The sequence below is a fragment of the Oncorhynchus masou genome, chromosome 24 (genome assembly GCF_036934945.1).
Source record: "Oncorhynchus masou masou isolate Uvic2021 chromosome 24, UVic_Omas_1.1, whole genome shotgun sequence".
Taxonomy (NCBI): Eukaryota; Metazoa; Chordata; class Actinopteri; order Salmoniformes; family Salmonidae; genus Oncorhynchus; species Oncorhynchus masou.
In genome coordinates, this window is record NC_088235.1 from 1,421,636 (window position 1) to 1,439,026 (window position 17,391).

General features: G+C 56.4%; 1 protein-coding gene across 1 annotated transcript in view; it reads right to left on the reverse strand.

The window, feature by feature from the left end:
* Positions 1 to 17,391, reverse strand: part of LOC135513356 (probable JmjC domain-containing histone demethylation protein 2C) — a 351,376-nt gene that overhangs the window by 205,143 nt on the left and 128,842 nt on the right. The window contains 1 exon segment of the mRNA XM_064936284.1: positions 273 to 386. Coding sequence (XP_064792356.1) covers positions 273 to 386 — 114 coding nt within the window.

Below are 17,391 nucleotides of genomic sequence, written 5' to 3' on the forward strand. Positions count from 1 at the left end.
GACAGGTCTTTCTGCAGAGACTCCTGGGAGAATTCCTCCAACTAAACAGACAGGTCTTTCTCCTGAGACTCCTGGGAGAATTCCTCCAACTAAACAGACAGGTCTTTCTCCAGAGACTACTAGGTGAATTCCTCCATAATATCAGATTGGCAGAGCAGGAAATGACACCATAATGGAGTGAGGATCACCAGAACCTTCATTTGACCGTGTCACCTGACGAGCCAGTGACCACAGATATGTAATCATGTGTGTACGGGGGTGTGTCCACTGACCTGGTAGGGCTGGTATGCTCCGTGGTCAGACAGGAAGTCCAGTTGTCTGTCAGAGAAGAACTCTACAGCCGTGATGGAACCCAGAGTAGCCTTCCCCACCAGAGGTCTGAACGTCTGAAACAACAAAACCACTAACCGTTAGAGCCTTCAACGTCTTTTGTTTTCCAACTCTCATCTGTACAAATCATTCCCACGTGTTTCCTAGAGGGTGGAGGGAAAACAGGCAGAATCTCCCCAGCACTGAAGGTCTGAAACATTAAGATTTAAAACATTTAGTCAGGGGAAAACGTCTGCACAATTAACAACTGTTTGGAGGGATAATAATAATAATGATAATGATTTTAATAATGATAATGATTTTAATAATGATAATGATTTTAATAATGATGATGATTTTAATAATGATAATAATAAATAATAATATGATGATAATGATGTTGATAATGATAATGATAATAATAAATAATAATATGATGATAATGATGTTGATAATGATGTTGATAATGATGATGAAAGTCAAAGACAGAAACAGACAGAAAACTAAAGAGAGGAACACTGCCGCAGAGAGCTGCTGCTATCAGACAGTTCTAAGGCAGCCTGTCACTCTGAGGTGCCTCTTCCTCCTCCTCCTCCTCCTCCTATCCCCCCCCCGCTGATCACCCATCTCTGATGTCACTGTCTATCAGCCTCCCTGCAGGGCTCAACTCTCTCATCTTCCCTCCATCTCACTGCTGCAGCAACACATACAGTCACACAGCCACTCAGATGCATTCCAACTGCTACAGTACGGGACCAGACCATCACATGGCCTGGGTGTGGGTCTGAGTAGGGAGGATTCTGTCAGAGCAGGGTACGGGACCAGACCATCACATGGCCTGGGTGTGAGTCTGAGTAGGGAGGATTCTGTCAGAGCAGGACAGATTACGGGACCAGACCATCACATGGCCTGGGTGTGAGTCTGAGTAGGGAGGATTCTGTCAGAGCAGGGTACGGGACCAGACCATCACATGGCCTGGGTGTGAGTCTGAGTAGGGAGGATTCTGTCAGAGCAGGGCAGGGGACCAGACCATCACATGGCCTGGGTGTGAGTCTGAGTAGGGAGGATTCTGTCAGAGCAGGGTACGGGACCAGACCATCACATGGCCTGGGTGTGAGTCTGAGTAGGGAGGATTCTGTCAGAGCAGGGTACGGGACCAGACCATCACATGGCCTGGGTGTGAGTCTGAGTAGGGAGGATTCTGTCAGAGCAGGGTACGGGACCAGACCATCACATGGCCTGGGTGTGAGTCTGAGTAGGGAGGATTCTGTCAGAGCAGGGTACGGGACCAGACCATCACATGGCCTGGGTGTGAGTCTGAGTAGGGAGGATTCTGTCAGAGCAGGGTACGGGACCAGACCATCACATGGCCTGGGTGTGAGTCTGAGTAGGGAGGATTCTGTCAGAGCAGGGTACGGGACCAGACCATCACATGGCCTGGGTGTGAGTCTGAGTAGGGAGGATTCTGTCAGAGCAGGGTAGGGGACCAGACCATCACATGGCCTGGGTGTGAGTCTGAGTAGGGAGGATTCTGTCAGAGCAGGGTACGGGACCAGACCATCACATGGCCTGGGTGTGAGTCTGAGTAGGGAGGATTCTGTCAGAGCAGGGTACGGGACCAGACCATCACATGGCCTGGGTGTGAGTCTGAGTAGGGAGGATTCTGTCAGAGCAGGGTACGGGACCAGACCATCACATGGCCTGGGTGTGAGTCTGAGTAGGGAGGATTCTGTCAGAGCAGGGTACGGGACCAGACCATCACATGGCCTGGGTGTGAGTCTGAGTAGGGAGGATTCTGTCAGAGCAGGGTAGGGGACCAGACCATCACATGGCCTGGGTGTGAGTCTGAGTAGGGAGGATTCTGTCAGAGCAGGGTACGGGACCAGACCATCACATGGCCTGGGTGTGAGTCTGAGTAGGGAGGATTCTGTCAGAGCAGGGTACGGGACCAGACCATCACATGGCCTGGGTGTGAGTCTGAGTAGGGAGGATTCTGTCAGAGCAGGGTACGGGACCAGACCATCACATGGCCTGGGTGTGAGTCTGAGTAGGGAGGATTCTGTCAGAGCAGGGTACGGGACCAGACCATCACATGGCCTGGGTGTGAGTCTGAGTAGGGAGGATTCTGTCAGAGCAGGGTAGGGGACCAGACCATCACATGGCCTGGGTGTGAGTCTGAGTAGGGAGGATTCTGTCAGAGCAGGGTACGGGACCAGACCATCACATGGCCTGGGTGTGAGTCTGAGTAGGGAGGATTCTGTCAGAGCAGGGTACGGGACCAGACCATCACATGGCCTGGGTGTGAGTCTGAGTAGGGAGGATTCTGTCAGAGCAGGGTACGGGACCAGACCATCACATGGCCTGGGTGTGAGTCTGAGTAGGGAGGATTCTGTCAGAGCAGGGTACGGGACCAGACCATCGGGACATGGCCTGGGTGTGAGTCTGAGTAGGGAGGATTCTGACGGGACCAGACCATCACATCTGAGTCTGAGTAGGGAGGATTCTGTCAGAGCAGGGTACGGGACCAGACCATCACATGGCCTGGGTGTGAGTCTGAGTAGGGAGGATTCTGTCAGAGCAGGGTAGGGGACCAGACCATCACATGGCCTGGGTGTGAGTCTGAGTAGGGAGGATTCTGTCAGAGCAGGATAGGGGACCAGACCATCACATGGCCTGGGTGTGAGTCTGAGTAGGGAGGATTCTGTCAGAGCAGGGTACGGGACCAGACCATCACATGGCCTGGGTGTGAGTCTGAGTAGGGAGGATTCTGTCAGAGCAGGGTACGGGACCAGACCATCACATGGCCTGGGTGTGAGTCTGAGTAGGGAGGATTCTGTCAGAGCAGGGTACGGGACCAGACCATCACATGGCCTGGGTGTGAGTCTGAGTAGGGAGGATTCTGTCAGAGCAGGGTACGGGACCAGACCATCACATGGCCTGGGTGTGAGTCTGAGTAGGGAGGATTCTGTCAGAGCAGGGTAGGGGACCAGACCATCACATGGCCTGGGTGTGAGTCTGAGTAGGGAGGATTCTGTCAGAGCAGGGTAGGGGACCAGACCATCACATGGCCTGGGTGTGAGTCTGAGTCAGGACCCAGGGAGGATTCTGTCAGAGCAGGGCAGGGTGAACGGGACCAGACCATCACATGGCCTGGGTGTGAGTCTGAGTAGGGAGGATTCTGTCAGAGCAGGGTACGGGACCAGACCATCACATGGCCTGGGTGTGAGTCTGAGTAGGGAGGATTCTGTCAGAGCAGGGTACGGGACCAGACCATCACATGGCCTGGGTGTGAGTCTGAGTAGGGAGGATTCTGTCAGAGCAGGGTACGGGACCAGACCATCACATGGCCTGGGTGTGAGTCTGAGTAGGGAGGATTCTGTCAGAGCAGGGTACGGGACCAGACCATCACATGGCCTGGGTGTGAGTCTGAGTAGGGAGGATTCTGTCAGAGCAGGGTACGGGACCAGACCATCACATGGCCTGGGTGTGAGTCTGAGTAGGGAGGATTCTGTCAGAGCAGGGTAGGGGACCAGACCATCACATGGCCTGGGTGTGAGTCTGAGTAGGGAGGATTCTGTCAGAGCAGGGTACGGGACCAGACCATCACATGGCCTGGGTGTGAGTCTGAGTAGGGAGGATTCTGTCAGAGCAGGGTACGGGACCAGACCATCACATGGCCTGGGTGTGAGTCTGAGTAGGGAGGATTCTGTCAGAGCAGGGTACGGGACCAGACCATCACATGGCCTGGGTGTGAGTCTGAGTAGGGAGGATTCTGTCAGAGCAGGGTACGGGACCAGACCATCACATGGCCTGGGTGTGAGTCTGAGTAGGGAGGATTCTGTCAGAGCAGGGTACGGGACCAGACCATCACATGGCCTGGGTGTGAGTCTGAGTAGGGAGGATTCTGTCAGAGCAGGGTACGGGACCAGACCATCACATGGCCTGGGTGTGAGTCTGAGTAGGGAGGATTCTGTCAGAGCAGGGTACGGGACCAGACCATCACATGGCCTGGGTGTGAGTCTGAGTAGGGAGGATTCTGTCAGAGCAGGGTAGGGGACCAGACCATCACATGGCCTGGGTGTGAGTCTGAGTAGGGAGGATTCTGTCAGAGCAGGGTACGGGACCAGACCATCACATGGCCTGGGTGTGAGTCTGAGTAGGGAGGATTCTGTCAGAGCAGGGTACGGGACCAGACCATCACATGGCCTGGGTGTGAGTCTGAGTAGGGAGGATTCTGTCAGAGCAGGGTACGGGACCAGACCATCACATGGCCTGGGTGTGAGTCTGAGTAGGGAGGATTCTGTCAGAGCAGGGTAGGGGACCAGACCATCACATGGCCTGGGTGTGAGTCTGAGTAGGGAGGATTCTGTCAGAGCAGGGTACGGGACCAGACCATCACATGGCCTGGGTGTGAGTCTGAGTAGGGAGGATTCTGTCAGAGCAGGGTACGGGACCAGACCATCACATGGCCTGGGTGTGAGTCTGAGTAGGGAGGATTCTGTCAGAGCAGGGTACGGGACCAGACCATCACATGGCCTGGGTGTGAGTCTGAGTAGGGAGGATTCTGTCAGAGCAGGGTACGGGACCAGACCATCACATGGCCTGGGTGTGAGTCTGAGTAGGGAGGATTCTGTCAGAGCAGGGTACGGGACCAGACCATCACATGGCCTGGGTGTGAGTCTGAGTAGGGAGGATTCTGTCAGAGCAGGGTACGGGACCAGACCATCACATGGCCTGGGTGTGAGTCTGAGTAGGGAGGATTCTGTCAGAGCAGGGCACAGGGCAGGGCACAGGGCACGGTACAGAGCAGGGCACAGGGCAGGGCACAGAGCAGGGCACAGAGCAGGGCACAGAGCAGGGCACAGAGCAGGGCACAGGGCACGGTACAGAGCAGGGCACAGGGCACGGTACAGAGCAGGGCACAGGGCAGGGCACAGAGCAGGGCACAGAGCAGGGCACAGAGCAGGGCACAGGGCAGGGCACAGAGCAGGGCACAGGGCACGGTACAGAGCAGGGCACAGGGCACGGTACAGAGCAGGGCACAGGGCAGGGCACAGAGCAGGGCACAGAGCAGGGCACAGAGCAGGGCACAGAGCAGGGCACAGAGCAGGGCACAGAGCAGGGCACAGCAGGAGCAGCAGGGCACAGAGCAGGGCACAGAGCAGGGCACAGAGCAGGGCACAGGGCAGGGCACAGAGCAGGGCACAGAGCAGGGCACAGGGCAGGGCACAGAGCAGGGCACAGAGCAGGGCACAGAGCAGGGCACAGAGCAGGGCACAGGGCAGGGCACAGAGCAGGGCACAGAGCAGGGCACAGAGCAGGGCACAGGGCAGGGCACAGGGCAGGGAACAGAGCAGGGCACAGAGCAGGGCACAGAGCAGGGCACAGAGCAGGGCACAGGGCAGGGAACAGAGCAGGCCAGATTCCATAGGTTTTGTATCATCAGACCGTCCCTAAGTGAGTAAACACAGTCTGATAGGTGACTGGGTTGCCGTGGGAATAGGGTGCCATGTAGTGCACTACACTATGGAATAGGGTATGAACATTTGAACATCTTGGCCATGTTCTGTTATAATCTCCACCCGGCACAGCCAGAAGAGGACTGGCCAACCCACATAGCCTGGTTCCTCTCTAGGTTTCTTCCTAGGTTCTGGTCTTTCTAGGGAGTTCTTCCTAGCCACCGTGCTTCTACACCTGCATTGCTTGCTGTTTGGGGTTTTAGGCTGGGTTTCTGTACAGCACTTTGAGATATCAGCTGATGTACAAAGGGCTATATAAATAAATTTGATTTGATTTAGGGTGCCATGTAGTGCACTACACAGGGAATAGGGTGCCATGGAGTGCACTACATAGGGAATAGTGTGCCAGGGAGTGCACTACATAGGGAATAGGGTGCCATTTGTTAGACAGCCAGGGTTGTGTGTCAACAGTCCCTAATCGGAGGGGTTGAAACGAGGCTACAGCTGCTGTCCAACCAACCCTGTGGTACACTGCACTGCAGGCAGGAGCTCCATCTGACTGTCCTAGGGTAGATAAATATAGAAACTCACACAGACAGAGAGAGCCAGACACAGAGCGACAGAGACAGCGAGAGCAAGAGAGAAAGCGACAGAGAGAGACAGCGAGAGAGAGAGAGACAGCGAGAGAGAGAGACAGAGAGAGAGAGAGAGACACAGCCAGAGAGAGAGCGAGACAGCCAGAGAGAGAGCGAGACACAGCCGAGAGAGAGAGAGCGAGAGAGACAGGTAAAGACAGAGACAGGTAAAGACAGAGACAGCTCGAGACAGAGACAGCTCGAGACAGAGACAGCTCGAGACAGAGACAGCTCGAGACAGAGACAGCTCGAGACAGAGACAGCTCGAGACAGAGACAGCTCGAGACAGAGACAGCTCGAGACAGAGACAGCTCGAGACAGACACAGCTCGAGACAGACACAGCTCGAGACAGACACAGCTCGAGACAGACACAGCTCGAGACAGACACAGCTCGAGACAGACACAGCTCGAGACAGACACAGCTAGAGACAGACACAGCTAGAGACAGACACAGCTAGAGACAGACACAGCTAGAGACAGACACAGCTAGAGACAGACACAGCTAGAGACAGACACAGCTCGAGACAGACACAGCTCGAGACAGACACAGCTCGAGACAGACACAGCTCGAGACAGACACAGCTCGAGACAGACACAGCTCGAGACAGACACAGCTCGAGACAGACACAGCTAGAGACAGACACAGCTAGAGACAGACACAGCTAGAGACAGACACAGCTAGAGACAGACACAGCTAGAGAGACAGACAGCTTGAGAGACAGAGAGCACAGTGGCAGAACACCTGACCATTGTGAAAGTAATTGTCATTTCAAGTTAAAGTGTGCTGTTAGCTAGCTATAACTACATGGATGATCTGTGCAGTAATATTATCTGTATCTCAGAGCCATTTGCATTGCTAGTTATAGTCTAATGTTAACTAGCTACCATTGAACCTGGTTGGTTAGCTACCTGCAGATTCATGCAGGGTAGTAATGTCATGAGTTGGGATTGTGGGTCATTGTTTAGACATGTAGCTAGCTAGCTAAACAAAAGACTCCACTATGCAGATAACCACTCTGGGACGGACACCCCACACTCCGGGACACGCGCGCCCCGCACACTCCGGGACACGCGCGCCCCGCACACTCCGGGACACGCGCGCCCCGCACACTCCGGGACACGCGCGCCCCGCACACTCCGGGACACGCGCGCCCCGCACACTCCGGGACACGCGCGCCCCGCACACTCCGGGACACGCGCGCCCCGCACACTCCGGGACACGCGCGCCCCGCACACTCCGGGACACACGGACACCACCCACTCCGGGGGACGGACACCACCCACTCCGGGGGACGGACACCACCCACTCCGGGGGGACACCACCCACTCCGGGGACGGACACCACCCACTCCGGGGGACGGACACCACCCACTCCGGGGGACGGACACCACCCACTCCGGGGGACGGACACCACCCACTCCGGGGGAGGGACACCACCCACTCCGGGGGAGGGACACCACCCACTCCGGGGGGGGGGACACCACCCACTCCGGGGGGGGGACACCACCCACTCCGGGGGACGGACACCACCCACTCCGGGGGGGACACCACCCACTCCGGGGGACGGACACCACCCACTCCGGGGGGGGGGACACCACACACTCCGGGGGACGGACACCACACACTCCGGGGGACGGACACCACACACTCCGGGGGACGGACACCACACACTCCGGGGACGGACACCACCCACTCCGGGGGACACCACCCACTCCGGGGGGGACACCACCCACTCCGGGGGACACCACCCACTCCGGGGGGGACACCACCCACTCCGGGGGACACCACACACTCCGGGGGACACCACACACTCCGGGGACGGACACCACCCACTCCGGGGGACGGACACCACCCACTCCGGGGGGACACCACCCACTCCGGGGGGGGGACACCACCCACTCCGGGGGGGGGACACCACACACTCCGGGGGACACCACACACTCCGGGGGACACACCACACACTCCGGGGGACACCACACACTCCGGGGGACACCACACACTCCGGGGGGGACACCACACACTCCGGGGGGGACACCACACACTCCCGGGGGGGACCCACACACTCCGGGGGACACCACCCACTCCGGGGGACACCACACACTCCGGGGACGGACACCACCCACTCCGGGGGGGACACCACACACTCCGGGGGGGGGACACCACACACTCCGGGGGACACCACACACTCCGGGGGGACACCACACACTCCGGGGGGACACCACACACTCCGGGGGACACCACACACTCCGGGGACACCACACACTCCGGGGGACACCACACACTCCGGGGGGGACACCACACACTCCGGGGGACACCACACACTCCGGGGGGACACCACACACTCCGGGGGACACCACACACTCCGGGGGACACCACACACTCCGGGGGACACCACACACTCCGGGGGACACCACACACTCCGGGGGACACCACACACTCCGGGGGGACACCACACACTCCGGGGGGGACACCACACACTCGGGGGGGACACCACACACTCCGGGGGGACACCACACACTGGGGGGGGACACCACACACTCCGGGGGACACCACACACTCCGGGGGACACCACACACTCCGGGGGGGACACCACACACTCCGGGGGGGGGGACACCACACACTCCGGGGGACACCACACACTCCGGGGGGGACACCACACACTCCGGGGGGACACCACACACTCCGGGGGACACCACACACTCCGGGGGGGGACACCACACACTCCCGGGGGACACCACACACTCCGGGGGGGACCCCACACACTCCGGGGGACACCACACACTCCGGGGGACACCACACACTCCGGGGACACCACACACTCCGGGGACGGACACCACCCACTCCGGGGACGGACACCACCCACTCCGGGGGACGGACACCACCCACTCCGGGGGACGGACACCACCCACTCCGGGGGACACCACACACTCCGGGGGGGACACCACACACTCCGGGGGGGACACCACCCCTCCGGGGACGGACACCACCCACTCCGGGGGACACCACACACTCCGGGGGGGACACCACACACTCCGGGGGGGACACCACACACTCCGGGGGACACCACACACTCCGGGGGACACCACACACTCCGGGGGGGACACCACACACTCCGGGGGGGGACACCACACACTCCGGGGGGGACACCACACACTCCGGGGGGGACACCACACACTCCGGGGGACACCACACACTCCGGGGGACACCACACACTCCGGGGGACACCACACACTCTGGGGGACACCACACTCAAGAACCACATTCAGATAACATTTACCTTTAGTCTTGAAATGTATAACCTGGTTTCCCCCAGCAGTATAACCTGGTTTCCCCCAGTAGTATAACCTGGTTTCCCCCAGCAGTATAACCTGGTTTCCCCCAGCAGTATAACCTGGTTTCCCCCAGTAGTATAACCTGGTTTCCCCCAGTAGTATAACCTGGTTTCCCCCAGTAGTATAACCTGGTTTCCCCCAGCAGTATAACCTGGTTTCCCCCAGCAGTATAACCTGGTTTCCCCCAGCAGTATAACCTGGTTTCCCCCAGCAGTATAACCTGGTTTCCCCCAGCAGTGTAACCTGGTTTCCCCCAGCAGTGTAACCTGGTTTCCCCCAGCAGTGTAACCTGGTTTCCCCAGCAGTGTAACCTGGTTTCACCCAGCAGTGTAACCTGGTTTCCCCCAGCAGTATAACCTGGTTTCCCCCAGTAGTATAACCTGGTTTCCCCAGTAGTATAACCTGGTTTCCCCCAGTAGTATAACCTGGTTTCCCCAGTAGTATAACCTGGTTTCCCCCAGTAGTATAACCTGGTTTCCCCCAGTAGTATAACCTGGTTTCCCCCAGTAGTATAACCTGGTTTCCCCCAGTAGTATAACCTGGTTTCCCCCAGTAGTATAACCTGGTTTCCCCAGTAGTATAACCTGGTTTCCCCCAGTAGTATAACCTGGTTTCCCCCAGTAGTATAACCTGGTTTCCCCCAGTAGTATAACCTGGTTTCCCCCAGCAGTATAACCTGGTTTCCCCCAGTAGTATAACCTGGTTTCCCCCAGCAGTATAACCTGGTTTCCCCCAGCAGTATAACCTGGTTTCCCCCAGTAGTATAACCTGGTTTCCCCAGTAGTATAACCTGGTTTCCCCCAGTAATATAGCCTGGTTTCCCCCAGTAGTATAACCTGGTTTCCCCCAGTAGTATAACCTGGTTTCCCCCAGTAATATAACCTGGTTTCCCCCAGTAGTATAACCTGGTTTCCCCCAGTAGTATAACCTGGTTTCCCCCAGCAGTATAACCTGGTTTCCCCCAGCAGTATAACCTGGTTCCCCCCAGTAGTATAACCTGGTTTCCCCCAGCAGTATAACCTGGTTTCCCCCAGCAGTATAACCTGGTTTCCCCCAGCAGTATAACCTGGTTTCCCCCAGCAGTATAACCTGGTTCCCCCCAGCAGTATAACCTGGTTTCCCCCAGTAGTATAACCTGGTTTCCCCCAGTAGTATAACCTGGTTTCCCCCAGTAGTATAACCGGTTTCCCCCAGTAGTATAACCGGTTTCCCCAGTAGTATAACCCGGTTTCCCCCAGTAGTATAACCCGGTTTCCCCCAGTAGTATAACCCGGTTTCCCCCAGCAGTATAACCCGGTTTCCCCCAGCAGTATAACCGGTTTCCCCCAGTAGTATAACCCGGTTTCCCCCAGCAGTATAACCCGGTTTCCCCCAGTAGTATAACCCGGTTTCCCCCAGTAGTATAACCCGGTTTCCCCCAGTAGTATAACCCGGTTTCCCCCAGTAGTATAACCCGGTTTCCCCCAGTAGTATAACCTGGTCTTCCCCAGTAGTATAACCTGGTTTCCCCCAGTAGTATAGCCTGGTTTCCCCCAGCAGTATAGCCTGGTTTCCCCCAGTAGTATAACCTGGTTTCCCCCAGCAGTATAACCTGGTTTCCCCCAGCAGTATAACCTGGTTTCCCCCAGTAGTATAACCTGGTTTCCCCCAGTAGTATAACCTGGTTTCCCCAGTAGTATAACCTGGTTTCCCCAGTAGTATAACCTGGTTTCCCCCAGTAGTATAACCTGGTTTCCCCCAGTAGTATAACCTGGTTTCCCCCAGTAGTATAACCTGGTTTCCCCCAGTAGTATAACCTGGTTTCCCCCAGCAGTATAACCTGGTTTCCCCCAGTAGTATAACCTGGTTTCCCCCAGTAGTATAACCTGGTTTCCCCCAGTAGTATAACCTGGTTTCCCCCAGTAGTATAACCTGGTTTCCCCCAGCAGTATAACCTGGTTTCCCACAGTGATACAACAGAGAAACAGCCCAGTAATGACCACAGATACAGTATAAAACTGTTCAACCTCGGATGGCTGACCAGGCCTGGCTGATATAAAGAGAACACATCTGTGAGACAGAAATAACACTAATCTCTCACAGTCTTAAGGAACTTTTGAATACAAGACAACAAAATGGCCACTATAAATGTCAACTCTGTCAAAGCATATACTACCAAGTACCACTGATCCCTCTTGGTAAAACGGGATACAGCATGTGTCAGTTCCCTCTGGTTCCTCAATCTGCAGTCTCTCTCCCAAACATGCCTTTCTCATAAAGGCTGTATTGTTCGACTCAGACCAGAGCAAACATGTTTCAAATGAAAGGAAATTAGACGTTGACCGTCAAATGACCGTTTCTCCCCATCCTGTAATAAGACACACAGTGGCACACCCACACAGACTCCACCCACCCACCCACACAGACTACAGCCACCCACCCACACAGACTACAGCCACCCACCCACACAGACTCCACCCACCCACCCACACAGACTCCAGCCACCTACCCACACAGACTACAGCCACCCACCCACACAGACTCCACCCACCCACCCACACAGACTCCAGCCACCTACCCACACAGACTACAGCCACCCACCCACACAGACTCCACCCACCCACACAGACTACAGCCACCCACCCACACAGACTACAGCCACCCACCCACCCACACAGACTACAGCCACCCACCCACCCACACAGACTCCAGCCACCCACCCACCCACACAGACTCCAGCCACCTACCCACCCACACAGACTACAGCCACCCACCCACCCACACAGACTCCAGCCACCCACCCACCCACACAGACTACAGCCACCCACCCACCCACACAGACTACAGCCACCCACCCACCCACCCACCCACCCACACAGACTACAGCCACCCACCCACCCACACAGACTACAGCCACCTACCCACCCACATAAACTACAGCCACCCACCCACCCACACAGACTACAGCCACCCACCCACCCACACACACAGACGACAGCCACCTAACCACACAGACTCCAGCCACCTAACCACACAGACTCCAGCCACCCACCCACACAGACTACAGCCCACCCACCCACACAGACGACAGCCACCTAACCACACAGACTACAGCCACCCACCCACACAGACTACAGCCCACCCACCCACACAGACGACAGCCACCTAACCACACAGACTCCAGCCAGCCACCCGCCCACACAGACTACAGCCACCCACCCACGCACACAGACTCCAGCCACCCACCCACGCACACAGACTCCTACAGCCACCCACACAGACTACAACCACCCACCCAGACTCCACCCACCCACCCACACACAGACTCCACCCACACACAGACTCCACCCACCCACCCACCCACACAGACTCCACCCACCCACACACACACAGACTCCACCCACCCACACACACACAGACTCCACCCACCCACACACACAGACTCCACCCACCCCACACACACACAGACTCCACCCACCCACACACACACAGACTCCACCCACCCCACACACACACACAGACTCCACCCACCCACACACACACACAGACTCCACCCACCCACACACACACAGAATCCACCCACCGACTCCACCCACCCACAGACTCCACCCACCCACAAAGACTCCACCCACCCACAAAGACTCCACCCACCCACAAAGACTCCACCCACCCACAAAGACTCCACCCACCCACAAAGACTCCACCCACCCACAAAGACTCCACCCACCCACAAAGACTCCACCCACCCAAGTCTCTGTGCGACCACATGGCAAGCGGTACCGATGGTACAACAGGACCCTGCGGTACCGGAACCAACCAATAACCATGTTATTACCTGGTACTTCCTGTATATAGCCATGTTATTACCAGGTACTCCCTGTATATAGCCATGTTATTACCTGGTACTCCCTGTATATAGCCATGTTATTACCTGGTACTCCCTGTATATAGCCATGTTATTACCTGGTACTTCCTGTATATAGCCATGTAATTAACAGGTAATCCTGTATATAGCCATGTAATTAACAGGTAATCCTGTATATAGCCATGTTATTACCTGGTACTTCCTGTATATAGCCATGTTATTGCCAGGTACTTCCTGTATATAGCCATGTTATTGCCAGGTACTTCCTGTATATAGCCATGTTATTACCTGGTACTTCCTGTATATAGCCATGTTATTACCTGGTACTTCCTGTATATAGCCATGTTATTGCCAGGTACTTCCTGTATATAGCCATGTTATTGCCAGGTACTTCCTGTATATAGCCATGTTATTACCTGGTACTTCCTGTATATAGCCATGTTATTGCCAGGTACTTCCTGTATATAGCCATGTTATCATCAGGTACTTCCAGTATATAGCCATGTTATTACCTGGTACTTCCTGTATATAGCCATGTTATTACCAGGTACTTCCTGTATATAGCCATGTTATTACCTGGTACTTCCAGTATATAGCCATGTTATTACCAGGTACTTCCTGTATATAGCCATGTTATTACCTGGTACTTCCTGTATATAGCCATGTTATTACCAGGTACTCCCTGTATATAGCCATGTTATTACCTGGTACTTCCTGTATATAGCCATGTTATTACCTGGTACGTCATGTATATAGCCATGTTATTACTACTCCCTGTATATAACCATGCTATTACCTGGTACGTCATGTATATAGCCATGTTATTACCTGGTACTTCCTGTATATAGCCATGTTATTACCAGATACTCCCTGTATATAGTCATTTTGTTACCTGGTACCATACCAACACTCAGCACTGTGACAGGGAGGGATCCCTATGTGTCAACACTCTAAACATCGGCCTTCCCTGTCCGTTCCCTTGCAGAGGGGGTAGCAGCCCTAAACATCAGCCTTCCCCTTCCCTGTCCGTTCCCTTGCAGAGAGGGCAGCAGCCCTAAACATCAGCCTTCCCTGTCCGTTCCCTTGCAGAGCGGGCAGCAGCCCTAAACATCAGCCTTCCCCTTCCCTGTCCGTTCCCTTGCAGAGGGGGTAGCAGCCCTAAACATCAGCCTTCCCCTTCCCTGTCCGTTCCCTTGCAGAGAGGGCAGCAGCCCTAAACATCAGCCTTCCCTGTCCGTTCCCTTGCAGAGCGGGCAGCAGCCCTAAACATCAGCCTTCCCTGTCCGTTCCCTTGCAGAGCGGGCAGCAGCCCTAAACATCAGCCTTCCCCTTCCCTGTACGTTCCCTTGCAGAGCGGGTAGCAGCCCTAAACATCAGCCTTCACTGTCCGTTCCCTTGCAGAGGGGGTAGCAGCCCTAAACATCAGCCTTCCCCTTCCCTGTCCGTTCCCTTGCAGAGCGGGTAGCAGCCCTAAACATCCGCCTTCCCCTTCCCTGTCCGTTCCCTTGCAGAGGGGGTAGCAGCCCTAAACATCCGCCTTCCCTGTCCGTTACCTTGCAGAGCGGGCAGCAGCCCTAAACATCAGCCTTCCCTGTCCGTTCCCTTGCAGAGCGGGTAGCAGCCCTAAACATCAGCCTTCACTGTCCGTTCCCTTGCAGAGGGGGTAGCAGCCCTAAACATCAGCCTTCCCCTTCCCTGTCCGTTCCCTTGCAGAGCGGGTAGCAGCCCTAAACATCAGCCTTCCCTGTCCGTTCCCTTGCAGAGGGGTAGCAGCCCTAAACATCAGCCTTCCCCTTCCCTGTCCGTTCCCTTGCAGAGCGGGTAGCAGCCCTAAACATCAGCCTTCCCTGTCCGTTCCCTTGCAGAGGGGGTAGCAGCCCTAAACATCAGCCTTCCCCTTCCCTGTCCGTTCCCTTGCAGAGCGGGTAGCAGCCCTAAACATCAGCCTTCCCTGTCCGTTCCCTTGCAGAGGGGTAGCAGCCCTAAACATCAGCCTTCCCCTTCCCTGTCCGTTCCCTTGCAGAGCGGGTAGCAGCCCTAAACATCCGCCTTCCCCTTCCCTGTCCGTTCCCTTGCAGAGCGGGTAGCAGCCCTAAACATCAGCCTTCCCCTTCCCTGTCCGTTCCCTTGCAGAGCGGGTAGCAGCCCTAAACATCCGCCTTCCCTGTCCGTTACCTTGCAGAGCGGGCAGCAGCCCTAAACATCAGCCTTCCCTGTCCGTTCCCTTGCAGAGCGGGTAGCAGCCCTAAACATCAGCCTTCACTGTCCGTTCCCTTGCAGAGGGGTAGCAGCCCTAAACATCAGCCTTCCCCTTCCCTGTCCGTTCCCTTGCAGAGCGGGTAGCAGCCCTAAACATCCGCCTTCCCTGTCCGTTACCTTGCAGAGCGGGCAGCAGCCCTAAACATCAGCCTTCCCTGTCCGTTCCCTTGCAGAGCGGGTAGCAGCCCTAAACATCAGCCTTCACTGTCCGTTCCCTTGCAGAGGGGGTAGCAGCCCTAAACATCAGCCTTCCCCTTCCCTGTCCGTTCCCTTGCAGAGCGGGTAGCAGCCCTAAACATCCGCCTTCCCTGTCCGTTCCCTTGCAGAGCGGGTAGCAGCCCTAAACATCAGCCTTCCCTGTCCGTTCCCTTGCAGAGCGGGTAGCAGCCCTAAACATCAGCCTTCCCTGTCCGTTCCCATGCAGAGCGGGTAGCAGCCCTAAACATCAGCCTTCCCTGTCCGTTCCCTTGCAGAGCGGGTAGCAGCCCGAAACATCAGCCTTCCCTGTCCGTTCCCATGCAGAGCGGGTAGCAGCCCGAAACATCAGCATTCCCTGTCTGTTCCCTTGCAGAGCGGGTAGCATCCCCAAACATCAGCCTTCCCCTTCCCTGTCCGTTCCCTTGCAGAGCGGGTAGCAGCCCTAAACATCAGCCTTCCCCTTCCCTGTCCGTTCCCTTGCAGAGCGGGTAGCATCCCCAAACATCAGCCTTCCCCTTCCCTGTCCGTTCCCTTGTAGAGCGGGTATCAGCCCGAAACATCAGCCTTCCCTGTCCGTTCCCTTGCAGAGCGGGTAGCAGCCCGAAACATCAGCATTCCCTGTCCGTTCCCTTGCAGAGCGGGTAGCATCCCCAAACATCAGCCTTCCCCTTCCCTGTCCGTTCCCTTGCAGAGCGGGTATCAGCCCGAAACATCAGCCTTCCCTGTCCGTTCCCTTGCAGAGCGGGTAGCAGCCCTAAACATCCGCCTTCCCCTTCCCTGTCCGTTCCCTTGCAGAGGGGGTAGCAGCCCTAAACATCAGCCTTCCCCTTCCCTGTCCGTTCCCTTGCAGAGCGGGTAGCAGCCCTAAACATCCGCCTTCCCTGTCCGTTACCTTGCAGAGCGGGCAGCAGCCCTAAACATCAGCCTTCCCTGTCCGTTCCCTTGCAGAGCGGGTAGCAGCCCTAAACATCAGCCTTCACTGTCCGTTCCCTTGCAGAGGGGGTAGCAGCCCTAAACATCAGCCTTCCCCTTCCCTGTCCGTTCCCTTGCAGAGCGGGTAGCAGCCCTAAACATCCGCCTTCCCTGTCCGTTACCTTGCAGAGCGGGCAGCAGCCCTAAACATCAGCCTTCCCTGTCCGTTCCCTTGCAGAGCGGGTAGCAGCCCTAAACATCAGCCTTCACTGTCCGTTCCCTTGCAGAGGGGGTAGCAGCCCTAAACATCAGCCTTCCCCTTCCCTGTCCGTTCCCTTGCAGAGCGGGTAGCAGCCCTAAACATCCGCCTTCCCTGTCCGTTCCCTTGCAGAGCGGGTAGCAGCCCTAAACATCAGCCTTCCCTGTCCGTTCCCTTGCAGAG